We start from the raw sequence: 18,272 nt of genomic DNA on the forward strand, positions 1-18,272 counted from the left end.
GCAAGACACCCATAGACAGGCATTTATACCAGTATATGTGTATATGTGTGTATTCGAGGTTGTGTGTGTGTGTGAGAGAGAGAGGTTGCAACCACACTGCAGAAATAATCTGATTTGACACCACTTTCATTGCCACGGGTCAGTGCTATGGCATTCTTGTACATGGGAATGCCATAGTGCATATACATACACACTCATTCCTCCATATTTGTGGCTTTGATAGTTATTCACGGATTTGATTAATATGTTCTCTCTAGGAATCTCTAGGTCCTCCAGTGCAACTCTATGATCAACTTTAACTGAAAGCTGCACCGAAAGACCTAGAGATTGCTAGAGAGGACACTCCACTAGGCCTTTGTAGCTCCTCCAACGCAGTTTTATGCTCAGTGTCTGGCAGATGTTGGTCATAGAGTTGTACTGGAGGACCTAGAGATTCCTAGAGAGGTGTCTTCTCAGGTAAAAATATGGTCTTTTTGTTATTTGCGGTTTTTCCATATTCACGGGGGTCTTGTGCCCCTAACCCTAGTGAATATGGAGGGACAGGTGTTTACAAATTTCCATAGGCAAACCTTGATTTTGCTCTTTTACTATGCCATTATATTGAATGGGACGTGAGCATCCACAGGTTTTTGTATCCACGGGGGATCCTGGAACCAAGCCCCAGCGAGTACCAAGGGCCCACTGTATATGGAAAGGCCATATAGCATTGATCTGTGGCAATTAGAGTAGTGTCAAACCGGAATTATTCCTGCAGTGCAGATGCAGCCAGAGAACAGCAATAGAAATGCAAAAGCGATGATCCTGGTTTTCGGGCGACAAGTCCATTTCCAAGAATGGTCCAAAAGAGCAGTCAAGGGACAATTGGGAGGAAGAGTCTCTACTTCAAGCCCAGATGAGTAGAAACTACTGGACTAGTAAAAGTTCTTGGTCTGAAAGGAGTCAGGCATAGACCAGGCATGATTTAAACCAAATCACATTTTACAGATCAAGCCATTTCTCAATGCAATATACTCTCTTGGTTTGTTGTGCCTTGTGGATGTTCCCATTTGTCGCCTTTTGTGTAATGTAGTAGCAGCCGTTGTTATTGATTCATTGATGCTGGATGGCCATCTGTCGATGGAGATGCTTTGATTGAGAGTTCCTGCATGGCAGAAGAATGGGGTTGGACTGGATCAGGGCCCTTCTTGGGGTCTCTTCCATCTCTAATAGTAGTAGTAGTAGTAGTAATAATAATAATAATAATAATAATAATAATTTATATCCCGCCCCTCTACAAGATACAGTCGGTTCTATAAATCTATGACCCATTGCCTTTTTCTCCTGCAAGGAAAGCTGGAACTGCATGTATTTTCTTCCCTTGCAGAGTTAGGTTTTCCACATTTAGAGGCCAGGCCTAAGCGTAATGGTAATAATGCTTGCAAGAGCAAATGTTCCCTGTGTCTCCTTGAGAGGTGATCCAGTTTATTTTGGCAGGAGGCAAAAGGTGTCCAGTTCTGGGCCCCGTAGTTGAAGGAGGAGATAGAAATGTTGGCGGGTGTCCAGAGGAAGAGTGACCGAGGGCCAAAATGCCCAGCTGGGGAAAGAGGAGGCTGAGAGGCCACGGCAGAGCTATCTTTATCTACCCGAGGGGATGCTGTGTCTTCTGCCGCTCCGGAGACTAGAAGGAGGAGAACCAGTGGATTCAAATGGCAGGGAAAGAAATTAGGAAGAGCTTTTTGTACTGTGAGGGCTGTTCATCCGTGGGATGGGTGGCAGACTGTCCTTCTTTTAGACTGAGTTTTGATGGGCATCTTTCAGGCATGCTTTCGATGTGCATTCCTGCATGGGAGAGGGTTGGACTAGGTGGCCCTGGGAACCCATTCGAACTCTAGCATGCTGCAATTTGGTCAAAATTGGACAACCCTGGAGCATGGATCAATGCTGGGATTAATCTTGGAAGGGGCTTTAAAGTGGAGTGGGGGGCATTTGCTTCCACCCTTCTCTTGGCTGCATCTCGTATTCTTTCTGGAGATGCCATTTTCATGCCTTAAGGATGGCTGTTGGCTTTTGCTCCAGTAACCTTTCAGGAGTAAAGCCAGTCCCTTAGGACCAACCTGTTTAAAACCTAAAAGTGTTCACCGATTTGTGGGGGCATGTACTTTTTTTGCACCAAAGGGGTAGTGGTCCTCTCCTTTCACAACCCCTTCTTCTCTGGTGTGACCCCCCCAAAAAACCTAACTGGGAACGCCTTCCTTGACTATCCCCTTCTCCACCTGCAGCACAGTCTGTACCTATATGTGTTTAAAGGAGGAAAGAAGGGAAATTAGGGGTCATGGGCGGCCCCTCCTTAATATTATCCTGATTGGAGGTGCGCAGAGGTGACCAAATGCAAATCGGCCATGGCTCTGATGGCCTTGTGATGCTGGGCACGTTTCGGAGCCCTTTAAGGCTCAGCCATTAAAAAGAAGCATGAAGCTCCTTCCATCCTTCAGCCTTCCATCCTTTCATAGGTCCCCAGCTTGTTGGGGGCAATTGACTTATTGCTATTGCTCCTGCAGAAGGTTCGGCTCCGTTGTGGTTGTGGAAAGTGTGCCTTTGGAGCATATCTCTCCTGGCCATGGAAGTGGGATCTGGTCTTCCTCTGCTTTCAGAAGGCTCCATTGTGTGCCAGGGTCCACTTGTGTCACTGGGAGAGTGGCTTTGTGGACCCTTGAAGGGAAGAGGCATATTGGCATTTTTTTCCTTCTAGGGCAGGTTATAGCCCAGAGGAGAGGGTCAAAATTCAAAATGACCTGAATAGACTAGAAAGCTGGGCCAAAACTAACAAAATGAAATTCAACAGGGAGAAATGTAAGGTACTGCTTAGGGCAGAAAAATGAAATGCACAGATAGAGGATTATGGGGGACACCTGGTTTAAGGAGACTGGGAGAATGAGGGGCCAACAGGCCAGACAGCCTGATCCAGCAGAACCCATTATGCACCAGTGTTGCTCCAGGTGGAATCAGGCTACAACTGGCCATTCACTGACCCAGGTCCTACCATAGAGTTGTGGAAGCCAAGTAGACCACAAGTTGAACATGAGTCAACAGTGCGATGCGGCAGCTAAAAAGGCCAATGCGATTTTAGGCTGCATCAATAGAAGTATAGTGTCTCGATCAAGGAAAGGAATAGTGACACTCTATTCTGCTTTGGTCAGGCCTCACCTGGAGTAATCCTGTGTCTAGTTCTGGGCCAAACAATTCAAAAAGGATGTGGATAAACTGAAACTGTGTCCAGAGGAGTGTAGTGGAGTCTCCTTCTTTGGAGGTTTTTAAAAAGATGCTGGATGGCCATCTGTTGGGGATGCTTTGTTTGAGAGTTCCTGCATGGCAGAACAGGGCTGGACTGGATCAGGGCCCTTCTTGGGGTCTCTTCCAACTCTATGATTCTATGGTGAAGGTGACCAAAATGGATAAATGTTTGGAAACCATAAACCCCTATGAGGAGAGACTTAGGGAGCTGGGTACATTTAGCTTGAAGAAGAGATAGTTAAGGGATGATATGATAACCCTGTTTAAGTATTTGAAGGGTTGTCACATTCAGAAAGGAGCAAGCTTGTTTTCTGCTGCTCCAGAGAATAGGACCCAGAGCAATGATTGCAAACTACAAGGAAGGCGATTCTGCCTAAACATTAGGAAAAACCTCCTGATGATAAAGCTGTTCAAAGTGGAAGATGCTCCCTCGGAAGGCGATGGAGCCTCTTTCCCCGGAGGTCTTTAAACAGAGGCTGGATGGCCATCTGTCAATGAGGATGCTTTGATTGTGAGCTCCTGCATGGCAGAAGGGAGCTGGACTGGATGAACCTTCCATCTCTGTGATTCTTTGAAGATGCTGCTGGCTCAGAGAGTGGTGGAGTCTCCTTCTTTGGAGGCTCTTTTTAAAGAGATACTGGATGGGTATCTATCACAGGCAGGGTTTTGATGGTGAGTTCCTGCATATCAGAATGGGGCTGGACCCTTGTGGTCTCTTCCAACTCTGATTCTGGGATTCTTTTATCATTACATCTCCCAGGGCAGTCAGCTTCTCTTTCTACACCAGGGAAATTATGTTGTCTCCCGAATTTCGGTTGGACCTGAGCACCCTGGCTTTTCGGGTGGCATGCCCTAGCTGACTGGGCCATAGCATTTGATGGCATCATAAAGGTGGTAGGGGCCCTGAGGGCCATCCAGCACAGCCCCCCAATGCCATGCAGGAATGTATTCCCAAGAGATGACTGAGATCCAAGTCCTCCGGAGATGGCCGTTAAAGAGCATGGAGGTCTCTGAGACCCATTGCCCACACTCCAGGCATCCCAGGAGAGAAAGTGCCATCCTGGGGGTGCCGCCTGAGCTGCGGGGGGGCTTAGCAGCCCTGCCTTGCGCTGGAAGTGTGGCGGATGGCGCGAGTGGAGGCACGATCTGTCTGCAAAAAAACACTGCTAAGTGGCACAGCCTTATTGTTTGGCGGCTGTGTGAGCAAAGATTAGATTAGTCCGCTAAGTGATTAAACTAAAATGCCAGTGTGATTTTTTCACAGTGCGAAGATTACACGGTCAGTTTCCTGGGAACAGCAGCAGAGCCCTATTCTCTCCCTCTCTTTCTCCCTCCCTCCGTTCCGGGCTCTGCTCTGAAGATGGCTCCCAAGCCTGCTTTCCTTCCTCCTCCTGAGGCTGAGCTCCCTATAGCAATGTCTCCCACTGGGGCTTAATAGCTACACAATGGGGAAAAGGATGGCTTGTGGCTGGCACTCAGTCCTTGATTGAATGGGATGATTTGGTTCTTCTTACTGGTGGTGCTTGTCCAGAAGATGAGACTGGAAAGTGGCTACTCTCTGGCAAGACTGGGGGTCACCAACTGCCCCGCCAGTCCTCCCTACAGGCTGCCCCCCAGAAAACCAGGATTCTGTGCCCTTTATTGTTGTTTGCCATTATGTCATATTTGATTTATGGCAACCCTCTGAATGCGAGACCTCCAAGCAACCCCTTGATCATCCCCAGCCCTGCTCAGGCCAAGCAATGTGTTCCACTGTCAAACAGCCCTTACTGCCAGGAAGTCCCTCCTAATGTTTAGATTGAATCTCTTTTCCTGTAGTTTGCATCCATTGTTCTGTGTTTGAGTCTCTGGAGCAGCAGAAAAAAAGCTTGCTGCATCCTCAATATGACTCCCCTTCCAATACTTAAACAATCACATCTTTGCAGGTCTTGCAAAGGCAGGGCAGAGCTGGGGCTTCCTCCATAGAGTCCATCTTCTTGCAATGCTTTACACTTTGGTGAGCATTATTGTCTTTGCCCATGAATCATGTTCTCCCATGATGCGTCCAAAGCACAATGGCCTCAGTTCAGTCATCCCCAGTTTCTGCTGAGAGTTCAGGCTTCCTTCACTCTTCAGACCCATTCATTTGCCTTCTCTTCACAAGGCTGATCAGGCCCAGCTCCTTCAACCTCTTCATCCCTCTTCCCATCTTCATTGCCCTTCTCTGTTCCTGCCCCAGTTTGTCTATATATATTTCTTGAAATGACCTGAATGCAGTGTTCCAGACGAGGCCTGGTCAGCACAGAGTATAGAGGAACTATTACTTGTCTTGACCTGGAAACTGTACTTCTATTACACAGAATCACAGAGTTGGAAGAGACCCCAAGGGCCCTGATCCAGTCCAACCCCCTTCTGCCATGCAGGAAATCCAGATCAAAGCATCCCCGACAGATGGCCATCCAGCCTCCGTTTGAAGACCTCCAAGGAGGGAGACTCCACTACACTCCAAGGAAGGAGTGTGTTCCTCTGTCAGACAGCCCTTACTCTCAGGAAGTTCCTCCTAATGTTGAGGTGGAATCTCTTTTCCTGGAGCTTGCATCCATTGCTCCATTGGGTCCTGTTCTCTGGAGCAGCAGAAAACAAGCTTGCTCCCTCCTCAATATGACATCCTTTCAAACATTTAAATAGGGCTATCATATCACCTCTTAACCTTCTCTTCTCCAGGCTAAACATCCCCAGCTCCCTGAGTCCTTCCTCATAGGGCTTCATGGTTTCCAGACCCTTCACCATTTTAGTCACTCTCCTTTGGACACATGGCTCCAGTTTCTCAATGTCCTTTTTGAATTGTGGCACCCAGAACTGGACACAATATTCCAGGTGGGGCCTGACCAGAGCAGAATAGAGTGGCACTATTACTTCTCTTGATCTAGACACTATACTTCTATTGATGCAGCCTAAAATCGCATTGGCCTTTTTAGCTGCCGCATCGCACTGTTGACTCATGTTCAACTTATCGTCTACTTGGACTCCTAGATCCCTTTCACATGTACTTTCATTCAGCCAGGTGTCCCCCATAATCCTATATCTGTGCATTTCATTTTTCTGCCCTAAGTGCAGTACCTTACATTTCTGTGTGTTGCATTTCATTTTGTTACCTTTGGCTAATCTATTTAATCTATTCAGATCATTTTGAATCTTGATCCTGTCCTCTGGAGTATTAGCTATTCCTCCTAATTTGGTGTCATCTGCAAATTTGATAAGTGTGCTCCCAATTCTGTCATCCAGGTCATTGATAAAGATGTTGAATAGCCCTGGGCCCAGGACAGAGCCCTGTGGGACCCCACTGGTCACTTCCCTCCAGGTGGAAAAAGAGCCATTGTTGAGCACCCTTTGGGTTCGGCCGGTCAACCAGTTACAAATCCACTTAACAGTTGCCTTGTCTATTTCAGGCTAAGATAGCATTTGCCTTTTTTGCTGCAAGGCAGTTGTGCCCAAGGAGCTGCTCTCTGCTTTTGGCGGTCTGGATTTCTTCCTTTTCTTCCGGGAGCTAAGTGGCTTTTCTTGCAGGCGCTTGCAATGGGCAGCATCTCAGCCTCTGACAGAACTTGAGCACATTATGTATTTAGGGGCTGCAGTTCCCCGAACCCCCCAGCCAGCATGGCCACTGACTAGGACAGCTGGAGGATTTTGGGAATGGCAGTTACAAAAGTGGTTGTTTGTGGTTCTGCGAGTCAAGGCAGGACTCACTGCAAGCTGCCCATCCTCCTTGTCTGAATGGCAGCTCAGCCTCTCCTTCAAAGCCCAGGAGAAGGCTAGAGATAATGGGATTGGAAGAGTCTGCCGAGGATCTTCTCCTCCTTCGTTAACTGAAATCTCATTAGCTCCTAAATGGCTTGAGAGTTCTGTGTTTGGAACAGTGTCGTCTGCCCAGAGTGGGCTGGGATACGGCACACGGCACACACCTTCCGCACCGCTTTCCTTCTGTCTTTTGGTGACAAAGCAACTGGTTTTAGGGACCAACACAAACTCTGGGTGAGAAGGGAAATGCTAAATACATTGAGTGCACTGATGCAGTGACTAGGGATGGCATCTCTCCGCTCAGTGCCTGTCTGGAGTTGGTAATGGGCTGGATGAGGGAAAATAGACTCAGCCTGAATCCAGAGAAAACGGGAGTACTTGTGATAGGTTCCCCTGGTCCAGGGATGGAAATTTTTCCACCTGTCCTAAATGGGGTCACGCTCCCCGTGAAGGACACAGTTTGCAGTCTGGGTGTGCTTCTGGACTCGTCGCTTCACCTGACTTCTCAGGTGGATGCGACAGTTCGAAGTGCCTGTTATCAGCTTCGGCTGATACGCCAGCTGCGACCCTTCCTGGGCCGGGGGGACCTTGAAACAGTGGTACATGCTCTGGTAACCTCTCGACTCGACTTCTGTAATGCACTGTACATGGGGCAACCCTTGTACCAAACTCAGAAGCTACAATTTGTCCAGAATATGGCAGCTAGGCTGGTCACTGGCAACTCCAGAGCCAGCCAATATAACACCAGTATTGAAAGATCTTCATTGGCTGCCAATCTGCTTCCGGGCGCAATACAAGGTGTTGGTTTTTACCTATAAAGCCCTAAATGGCTTGGGCCCAGGGTACTTGGAGGACCACCTCTCTCCATATAATCCGCCCCGCACTCTCAGGTCGGGCGGGAAACAACTTTTGAGAGTCCCTAATACGAGAGATGTGGTGTCTGCACATAGGGCTTTTCTGCTTCAGCCCCACAGACCTGGAACTCTCTGCCGGACGAGCTCCGCTCAGCCTCCTCCCTGGAGGAAAAATCTAAAGACTCACCTCTTTCGTCAAGCTTTCCCCCATGTTCCCTAATTCCATTCTTCTCCCCTTGTGTTGCTGTATTGTATTGGATGTAATTGGTGCTTTGGTTTTTAACTGTTTTAACTGTGATTGAATGATGGATATTTTATTGCTGTACTGTATTGTTTAATGTGGGGGGGATTTCTTTCTATTGGATTTTGTAGTTTCGGTATGTTTTTATTACTGTTGTAAACCGCTGTGATCATGGGAATAGCGGTATACAAATAAAGATTCATTCATACATTCATTCATAAATACAGTTTTGAAGGATAGAGACATAGAGTTGGAAGAGATCTACAAGTCTTCCTTGTTTAAAGTGACATAGATTTGAAACAAGCCCAAAGATTCCCATTGACATACACCAGAAGTAGTAAACTAATCAGAAAGAATGACATCCGGTTCCTGGGACGGTCGAGGAATGCGGATATATGGCCGCTGGAATGGGATGGGCTTTGAACTAGGAGGACGTGCTTTCACCCAAAAGTGCCCGAATCAGCCAGAAAAACCAGCCGTAGCAGAACATGTTAAAAACTATCCTGGGCATATAATGCTGTTTGAAAACCGAAATGCTGGACCAGGCCGACAACCATCAGGTCAGAATGCAATGGGAAGCCATTGAAATCCATAAACACCTGGATGACTTCAACAGGAAAGAAATAACCCTTAAAGTGAACCAAGTTTGGCGTCCAGTCCTGATAAACAGTAAGATCAAGACCCAGCAAAATGCAAATGAAAACCACTCAGGGTCAGGGGTTTTCCCAGCAGACAATGGGTCATGAATAACCCATTCAACAACAGAACAATACACAGATTAACATGGAAATCCCTTCCTCTCAACCAACAGTATATATACCCCACTCTTCTATGCCAGCATTCCTTGAAGATGCCAGAGATGCTGGGGAAGTGTTCAGAAGAAACCCTTCTAGAACATGCCCTTATAGCCCAAAAAACGCACAAGGAGCTATCAGTGTGCAGAGTTTTTCACATTACACCACATTGCATGTGAGGTGCCATGCATTCATTACATCCCATCACACAGCCATTCGGATGTTACACTTCCAGAGAGGATTGAACCTTTATCTCCCTGCATCTTTTTAACAGGATTTGTACTAGTTTAATGCATGTAGGAACATGGCCCTTCCAACCCTTTACTTTAGCCATTTGGTGCTAGGGTCTGTTAAGGTATTACACAGACATGTCCCAAAGGCTTTTCTTAATGTACAGAATTCTGTCCCTTTTGTCATACCCATAACCCTCTTAACAATACAACTTAACCCATTATCCACTCAGGTGTCCATTCTCATCTCTTGAGGAACTACATATAAGTAGAGTTTCCCTGGCCTTATCCAAAGTCCCAGAATCCAAAACTGCCCACAAAGGTGGCTGAAATGAGGATACCTTTGCTTTCTAATGGTTCCATGTACACAAACTTTGTTTCATGCGCAACATTATTTAACACGTTGCATATGAAATCACCTTTAGGCTCTGTGTATAAGGTGTATGTGAAATATAAATACACTTGCTGTTTAGATTTGGTTCCCATCTTCAAGATAACCTCACGATGCATATGCAAATATTCCAAAATATGACCCAAAAAATCGAAAACATTTCTGGTCCCAGGCATCTGGGAGAAGGGAGACTTGTCTGAATACAGGGTTAATCTTCTCCAGCCTTGTTAATATCCTAATAGCATCTGTCTGTTTCAGCAAAGCCCGACTAATACCAGCGTATAGATTGGCTCTTCGTCTATCAAGAACGGTGCAGCTGTTACCAGGCAGCCTTCTTCCTGCAGTCTAATCCGTAGCTCTGCCTTAACGCTTTTATTCTGCCCTTAGCCTTGCCCAGCTAACCAGGTGTCCAGTGAAAAAGCAATCATGCCAGAGGGGTTTGCTAGCTCTGGCTTACGCGTCTCCGGTCAAAACAAAGGCCTTTATGGTTCATCCCCTGTGTACCTGGCCTCCGACACTAGCCAGGTTTCCTCCTCCAATGCAAGAGGGATTACTCCTGGTCAGTCTACTGGAAGTAGGCGCTTCCTTTATCTCCTTTACTACTTTCCAGCATATCTGACATTTCCCCCATTTTCTGAAACGGAAGCTGGTTTCTCCATGGTACAGGCCCACACTCTCACAGCTCTAGTTTACGGTGTTAGTTTTCTGCTATATACATAATAATAATAATAATAATAATAATAATAATAATAATAATAATAATAGGATTTATTTATATACCGCCCAATCATTGGGAATCCGAGCGGTTTACAACAGAGGGGATAATAGACGGTTCCCTGCCCTCAGGCTTACAATCTAAAAAGACATGACACAAAAGGAGAAGGGAATGGTGGTGGGAAAGGGGATGAGGTCTAGTGTCTCTTCTCTTCCTCCGAGGCCTGGACCAAGGCAGATGGACTGGAGGGAGGGCTATTCTTCTTCAGGCTAGCCCTGATATACAGTCGGCCCTTCTTATACATGGATTTTTTATACACAGATTCAAGCATCCACGGTTTGAAAATGTTCAAAAAAAGTATAAGTTTCAAATATCAAACCTTGGTTTTCCATTTTTTATAAGGGACTCCATTTTGCAATGTCGTTGTATTTAATGGGACTTGAGCATCCACAGATGTTGTTATCTATGGGGGATCTTGGAACGTTGGCAACTGAATAATCTGGATTGCAAAATGAGCAAGTAAATGGCTCTTTATCAGGCAGGTTTATAGGATGGAGGGGCCTTGAATTAAATGAGCCTTTATTCAAGGTGGCATGCTCCTCACTTTCCCTTCCTTGTCCCGGGAAAAGTAATCCAGTGGATTGCTTTACTTCGCTGTTGCTGTTGAACCCTGGCTATGGGAGGCCCTTTCCTCGGAACCCCAATATGAACTGGTACTCATTTTTTATTAAAGCCTTTCAGTTTTAGCTGCTAACTGGTTCTACTTGTTAGATGGCTTAATAGGCTTTTAGACTGTAATACCTAAAAGCCGGAGCATGTCCAGAGGAGGGTGACCAAAATGGTGAAAGGTCTGGAAACCATCATGTCCTATGAAGAGCAACTTAGGGAGCTGGGGATGTTTAGTCTGGAGAAGATAAGGTTAAGAGGTGGTATGATAGTCATGTTTAAATACTTGAAGGGATGCCATATTGAGGAGGGAGCAAGCTTGTTTTCTGCTGCTCCAGAGAACAGAACCTGGAGCAATGGATGCAAGTTGCAGGAAAAGAGATTCCAGCTCAACATTAGGAGGACCTTCCTGAGAGTAAGGGCTGTCTGACAGAGGAACACACTCCTTCCTTGTGGAGTGTAGTGGAGTCTCCCTCCTTGGAGGTCTTCAAACAGAGGCTGGATGGTCATCTGTCGGGGATGCTTTGATTTGGATTTCCTGCATGGCAGAAGGGGGTTGGACTGGATCAAGGCCCTTGCGGTCTCTTCCAACTCTATGATTCTATGACCTCTGGGGTTTGAACCACAGGATGAGGCCTTCCCGGGGTGCAAGATCCAGGAGATGCACAACAGAGAGGTCTTGAGGCCACCTGGTTGCATGGGACGCTGCTTGGGCGACGGGGGTGTTGAAGAGGGTAGGGGTCTCTGTTGCCCTGGGTGGGTGGGTGGGTGGGTGGCCCTGTGGAAAATGGCTGCTGGAGTTCCTCTCACCCACTCTCTTTCCTCTTTCTTGGCTTCCCTTGCAGTACAGTGCTGTGGACAGCAACCCGCTCTCCCTCTACGTGATGCACCCATTCTGGAACACGGTGGTCAAGGTGAGTCGGGCCCCTTGGCATGCTGGGGCCCCCGTCTCAGGCGGTGCGTGCTCTGCGTTTGATGCGGAACTCGTTTTAACACGGCGCTCCCCGGCCACTGTCTGGCGGCTGTGACCCCCCCCCCCCGCGCGCTTCAGCCGGTGACTAATGGTCTCCCCTCTTTGGAGAGACGGATCCCGTTGTGGCCTAGACGTCTTATGCCGCGCCCCCCCCCCCAGACTTCCAGCAAGTTGGGCTGTCAGCGGTGGTCCGGGGGCTGCTGTCCGAGCTCACTAACGTGTGTTTTCTGCATGTGTTCTTGCTGCTTTCCCCCATAGATCTTCCCCACGTGGCTGGCCCCCAATTTGATAACGTTTTCTGGCTTCCTACTGCTTGTCTTCAACTTCTTCCTCATGGCTTACTTTGACCCTGACTTTTATGCATCCGGTAAGATTTCATAAGAAACAGACACACTGTGAAATCGAAGGCTTTCATGACTGGCATCCATGGTTTTTTGTGGGTTTTGGGGGCTCTGTGGCCATGTTCTGGAAGATGTTCTTCCTGACGTTTCGCCAACATCTGTGGCTGGCATCTTCAGAGAATGTTTTGCCTGGAAAATGTTGGGTATATATATATATATATATATATATATATATACACTGTGTGAGCCTGGGAATGCAGGAGTGGTTTGCATATGTCTTGTTCTGTGCTGATGGCAGGCCTCAGCCTGGGAGGCTAATGAAAAAGAGGATGAGTGTCTTCTAATTGGTGATCATTCTCTGCTGGGAAAGCCCCTGACTCTGAATGGTTTCCCATTTGCATTTGCTGAGTCCTTATTTTGCTATTCCTCAGGACTGGTAGCCAAATTTTGTTCACTTTAAGGGTTGCTTCTTTCCAGTTGAAACTATCCAGATGTTTGTGGATCTCAATGGCTTCCCTGTTCATCCTGACATGGTAGTGGTTGGCAAGGTCCAGCACTTCAGTGTTCTCAAACATTATTTTATGCCCAGGATGGTTTGTGGCATGTTCTGCTATTGCTGATTTTTCTGGCTGGCCCAGTCTGACCCAGCAAAACGCATCTGCGTACCCCACTTCTTGGAAGATGAACTGAAGCATCTGGACCAGGCTCGACAGGCCAATGGTTATTCTAGCTCAGACATCAGAAGGGCTGCCAGGCCAAGGAAAACCCGGCAAAGTGAAGACAAGCAGCCACCCAAAGGGAAGGTATTTCTACCAAACATCCAAGGAGTCACAGACAGAATAGGCAAAGTGGTGAGGAAGCACAACCTTCAAATGGTTTACAAACCGACAAAGAAAATCCAGCAAATGCTTCGCTCAGCCAAAGACCAGAGAGACTTTCTCACAGCCGCAGGAAGAGTTTAGTGCATTCCATGCAGCTGCGGACAAGTCTCCATAGGGACCCCCAAACACAGTGTGCAAACCAGAATCAAGGAACATGAGAGACACTGCAGACTGGGCCAGCCGGAAAAACCAGCAGTAGCAGAACATGCCACTAACCATCCTGGGCATACAATACTGTTTAAAAACACTGAAATCCTGGACCATGCCAACCACTACCATGTCAGGATGCACAGGGAAGCCACTGAAATCCACAAACACCTGGACAATTTCAACAGAAAAGAGGAAACCCTCAAAGTAAACAAGGTTTGGCTACCAGTCCTGAGGAATAAAAAAATAAAGACTCAGCAAATACAAATGGGAAACCATGCAGAGTCAGGGGCTTTTCCAGCAGAGAATGATCACCAATTAGCAGACACTCATCCTCCTTTGCATTAGCCTCCCAGCCTGAGGCCAGCCTTCAGCACAGAACAAGACACATGCAAATCCCTCCTGCATTCCCAGGCTCACACAGTAGATATACACCCACTTTTCCAGGCAAGCCTTCTCTGAAGATGCCAGCCACAGATGCTGGCGAAACATCAGGAAGAACATCTTCCAGAACATGGCCACAGAGCCCCAAAAACCCACAAAAAACCAAACAGATACACGTTGGGCCCATGTTTATGGGCAGGAAAAGGGTGCACAGATCACATGAGATGCATGCGCCTGCCATCATCTGCTTGGGGGCACTGCGTTGCTCTTTCCTCCAGTTCTGCAATGGGGAAATGCCCCAGAAGTGAGGGGCCCTCACCCCACTGAGGGGCTCTGGAGGGTTGTGTGTTTGTTGTTAGGCCTCCTTGATACTGCTGTGAGGTACAGAACAATTTCCACCTTATGCCTATTCTTTTCTCTCTTGGTACAGCCTGTCCCACTCAGGAGGGTGGCGAGTTTTGGGACTGTAACACAAGTTTGGAGGGCACCCTAGTGCCTACTTCTGACCCAGGAAGAGTTCCAGTGGTGGCATCTACCAATATGACCCCTAAATGACAGCCTGGCACCAGATGGGTGAAAGCCAAGGGCTGCCTAGAGGTGACAAGTGGGCCACATGCAGCCCAGGGGCCATGTGCCCCTCTTTGGGGTGATTATTCTGGCCCCTGAGGGGTCAAGGTTGTTCAAAAAAGTCCCCCACAAATGATCTCTATAGTTGTTGGGGAATTTTTGTCCTGTTCTGAACTCCTCTTCACCCATTTTAACACCTTTTTAAAAAAAGTGATCATCAGTCACTTCCTGCCGCCAATTTTTTTTAAAAATGTGTTTGGCGCTTAAAATGACCCAAAGGGGCAAAAGTGTGACAGAAATACCCCCATGCCTCCCTCCTAAAGGCTGTTTGGTGGGCCAAAAAACTGGGGCTGGGGTTGCAGGGGGTGGTTTCCAAGGCTCCTGGGGGACAAACACAGCCCCTTCCCCTCTGGCTGAGGCTCTGGCCTTGGGTTGCCTCCATCTGGAGGAATGGGCAGCGCAAGGGCAAAGGGAAGGAAAGCGAAGGACCTTTGGGTGGAATCTCACAACTGGCCAAGACTGAGTTGGGAAAGGATTCAGAGTCTAAATGAAGTGGGAACCAGACATCCTTCCTCCAGATGTAGCTGTACTCTTAACTCCCACCAACCCTAGCCAGTGTAAATGGGGAGGAATGCTGGGCGTTGCAGTTGAGCAACCTCTGGCCATCCAGTTCCCACCTTGGTCTAAATCCAGGGACGGGAGGAGGCCCATTGAATCAGTGGGGGAATGGTAGGTCCACATTCTGGGGAATCCCATGGATCCAATGGGATTAGCAGCTGGATTGAGGCTGCAGGGGGAACGCTGGCCCAGCATGTATCGGCTGTGGAAGTAGCACGTCCCACGGTAGGAAGAAAACAGACGAACTTGTACCAGAATGTGCTTGCACAAACCTATAGTGTGACCCACGCTTGAATATCATTCACAGACAGTCCTGGCCCCAACACTTGAGGAAGGGTATTGTGTAGCTGAAAAGTGGGTACCCTAAAGGCCTGGAGGGATTCTCCCACAAGGAAAGGGTGCGTGGCTGCATGAGCCAATGTGTTAAGGGGAGAGGTGCACTAAAGGAGGCATGAAAGAGGGGTGGAACATCATGCATAGTGTTGAGTAATTCTCCTCTCTCTTCACCTGTTGGGCTATCACAGATCCATAGCATGGGAAGGGTCCTCCAGAGGCCATGCAGCCCCACCCCCTGCTTAGTGCAGGATCTCCATTAGTGGTCCCCAAATTGTGCCCTTAACAGATTTTGGACTTCAGCTCCCAGAAGCCTCAGCCATGTTGTCCAATAGCCTGGGATTCTGGGAGCTGAAGCCCAAAAGCCCTTACAGAGCACAATTTGGGGACTACTGATCTAGAGCATCCCCAGCAGCAGGGAGCTCTCCAGCTGCTTTTGGAAGATCTCCAGAGAAAGCGATGTCAGCATTTTCAAGGCAGTTGGGTCCACTTCTGAATTGCTCTTATTGTCAAGAAGTTCCTCCTAATGGCCAGTCAAAACCTACCCTCCTGTTACTTAAAACTGTTAGAACTGGTCCTGGTTTCTGGGACAGCAGGGAACAAACCTGCCTTCTCCTCTCTAGTAGCAACTTTGATGCATTTAGATGCAGTAATAATAATAAGTAGAGAGATCTTGCAGCACCTTTGAGACTAACTGAAAGAAAGGAGTTGGCAGCATGAGCTTTCCTAGGCTCAAGTCTACTTCCTCAGATGGGCTTCATGGAGTGAAAGCCAGGCACAGGCCTATAAATCTCAGGTGGATGCGGTCGTCAGGAGCGCTTGTTATCAGCTTCGGCTGATGCGCCAACTGCGACCCTACCTGGACTGGGGGGACCTTGAAACTGTAGTACATGCTCTGGTAACCTCTCAATTGGATTTCTGTAATGCGCTCTACATGGGGCAACCCTTGTACCAAACCCGGAAGCTACAGTTGGTGCAGAATATGGCAGCGAGAGTGGTCGCTGGTTGTTCCAGATTTGACCATATAACTCCCATCTTGAAAGATCTTCATTGGCTGCCTATTCTCTTCCGGGCTCAATACAAGGTGCTGGCAATGACCTATAAAGCCCTAAATGGCTTGGGCCCAGGGTACTTGGAGGACCGCCTCTCCCCATATAATCCGCCCCGCACACTCTGGTCAACAGGGATGAAATTGTTGGAGGTCCCAGTGACACGCTATGTGAGGACCTCACAGAAGGCATTCTCTATCGTGGCCCCAAGATCTTGGAATAGTCTCCCAGATGAGCTCTTTTCAAAAAGAATCTGAAGACGTATCTCTTTTCCCAAGCCTTCCCACCGTGAAAAATCTTCTCTTACCCCTTTTCATTGATGACCCTGGATTGTATATATTGACTTCCCCCTTTTCTCTGGCCCTTTGCTGTTAGTGTTGTTGTATTGTTTTTAATGCTGTTTTTAACTGATTTTATTGCAATGTTTTTATAAATAACTGTTCGCCGCTTTGATCAGGTTTTGGAAAAGCAGGTTACAAATAAACTATATTATTATTATTATTATTATTATTATTATTATTTGGTATGTGAGGATGTCAGTTCAAAGTCCCTTGTGTAGGGAAATGAAGTTGGGGGTCAGAAAACCAAGCAAGGCATGTGGGATGGTTGTGGGTTGGAGCATCCTGGGCTGCATCCGCACTGCAGGAAAAAAATCTCATTTGTCACCACTTTAACAGCCCGGGCTGAATGCTATGGAATTCTGGGAACTGCAGATTTGTGAATCATTTCACTTTTTCTGTCACAACTAACTATGATTCTCAGAATTCCATAGTAGTGAGCCATGGCAGTTAAAGTGGTGTCAAACTGGATTATTTGTGCAGTGTGGATGCAGCCCAGGTTGAGTGATGAAAAACTTGACTAGGAGCAGCTTCAGACTGAAGCATCCCATTGCAGGTCCTGTTTGTTTCCTTTGGCAGCAAAACCATTCTTTCAGCTGCTTAATTTTGATCTGAGGATCACAGGCAGCGCATAAGACTGAAGCCCAAGAGGAGGAAGAGGCGCCTTTTGCTGTCCGAGGAGCAAATGTTATTTTGCTAGGAGGTAGAGTGGGAGAGGTGCAGAGACAAGCCATGGGCACAGGAGCGGTTCTGGGAGGTTTAATAGGCAAAGTAGTTCATTCCCCCACCTTTACCCCAGACCTTGGACTCAAGGCAAGTCATGAACATTAAAGCAGATGCAGGCAAAAGCACATAGTGGAAACACATGTGAAGTGAGCCAGTGTGGTGTCGGGAGTAGAAGGCTGGACTAGGACTCAAGAGACCAGGCTCAAATCCGAAACCAAAGTGGGTTTTCTTTCCACAGCCCCTGATCAGGAGCATGTTCCAAATGGAGTCTGGGTTGTCGTGGGTCTCCTCAACTTCATGGCTTACACGCTAGGTGAGTGGGGTCTTGCGTATCAGTATGGTTGGCACAGGACTTTCAGCTTCCAATGGGCATTTTGCCAATCATGTCAGTGGCAGCGAAGGGAAGAAACACCCAGTCATTGCAACCTTGGCATCTATGCTCCAAAATGCTCACTCCTGCAAGGTAGGCTCTGTGTACATGCAGTGGCAGCCACCCCTGGAAGCCAAATAAAGAGGGCACCTTGTGCCCTTAGCTCCAGCCACCACGGCCTCTGAGATGGGCATTTTCCTCTTCCTCTGGGACCTCTTTGGGCTCCTGTAACAAGACCCCCATGGAGGCAAAGGGTTATAAAAACACCTGGAAGAGACTTCTCGTTTCCACTAAGCTGAGGTTAAGGGGTGCTATGAATGCCCCTCTGTCCCTTGGTGCATGTCCACCCCTGCTTGAAAGTAACCAGGGTTCCTTTTTCTGCCCCAGAGGAGGGTTTCTCCTGGCTGGCTTTTTCAGGACTGGGATGGGGGAATGTCATGTGTGAAAAGAGCTTACAGGTAGCTTCACTGTCTTAATTCGTGACTGAGCAAAGTGCAGAGTGGGAAGCAAAAATGCTTAAAGATCGGTCCAGCTCTGTAGGCGTCCCAAGTCCAGCAAAGCTTCTGGGCTGGGCCAGTGGCACCTTGGGGTTGCATGGCTGAAAGTG

The 18,272-nt window shown here is 47.8% G+C and overlaps 1 protein-coding gene across 3 annotated transcripts in view; it reads left to right on the forward strand.

Moving 5' to 3' along the window:
• The window catches only part of LOC149310291 (ethanolaminephosphotransferase 1-like), a 51,229-nt gene that overhangs the window by 21,830 nt on the left and 11,127 nt on the right, over nt 1-18,272 (forward strand). Inside the window, exons 2-4 of one of the 3 annotated variants that reach the window (XM_089528651.1) lie at nt 11,784-11,852; nt 12,170-12,278; nt 17,534-17,608. In XM_089528651.1, coding sequence (XP_089384777.1) covers nt 11,784-11,852; nt 12,170-12,278; nt 17,534-17,608 — 253 coding nt within the window. The remainder of the gene's footprint in view (nt 1-11,783; nt 11,853-12,169; nt 12,279-17,533; nt 17,609-18,272) is intronic. The other 2 variants (XM_089528652.1, XM_089528653.1) reach the window with 2 other exon arrangements.

This window comes from Sceloporus occidentalis, unplaced genomic scaffold, assembly GCF_023333645.1.
Source record: "Sceloporus occidentalis isolate IW3139 unplaced genomic scaffold, rSceOcc1.0.p SCAF_6, whole genome shotgun sequence".
NCBI lineage: Eukaryota > Metazoa > Chordata > Lepidosauria > Squamata > Phrynosomatidae > Sceloporus > Sceloporus occidentalis.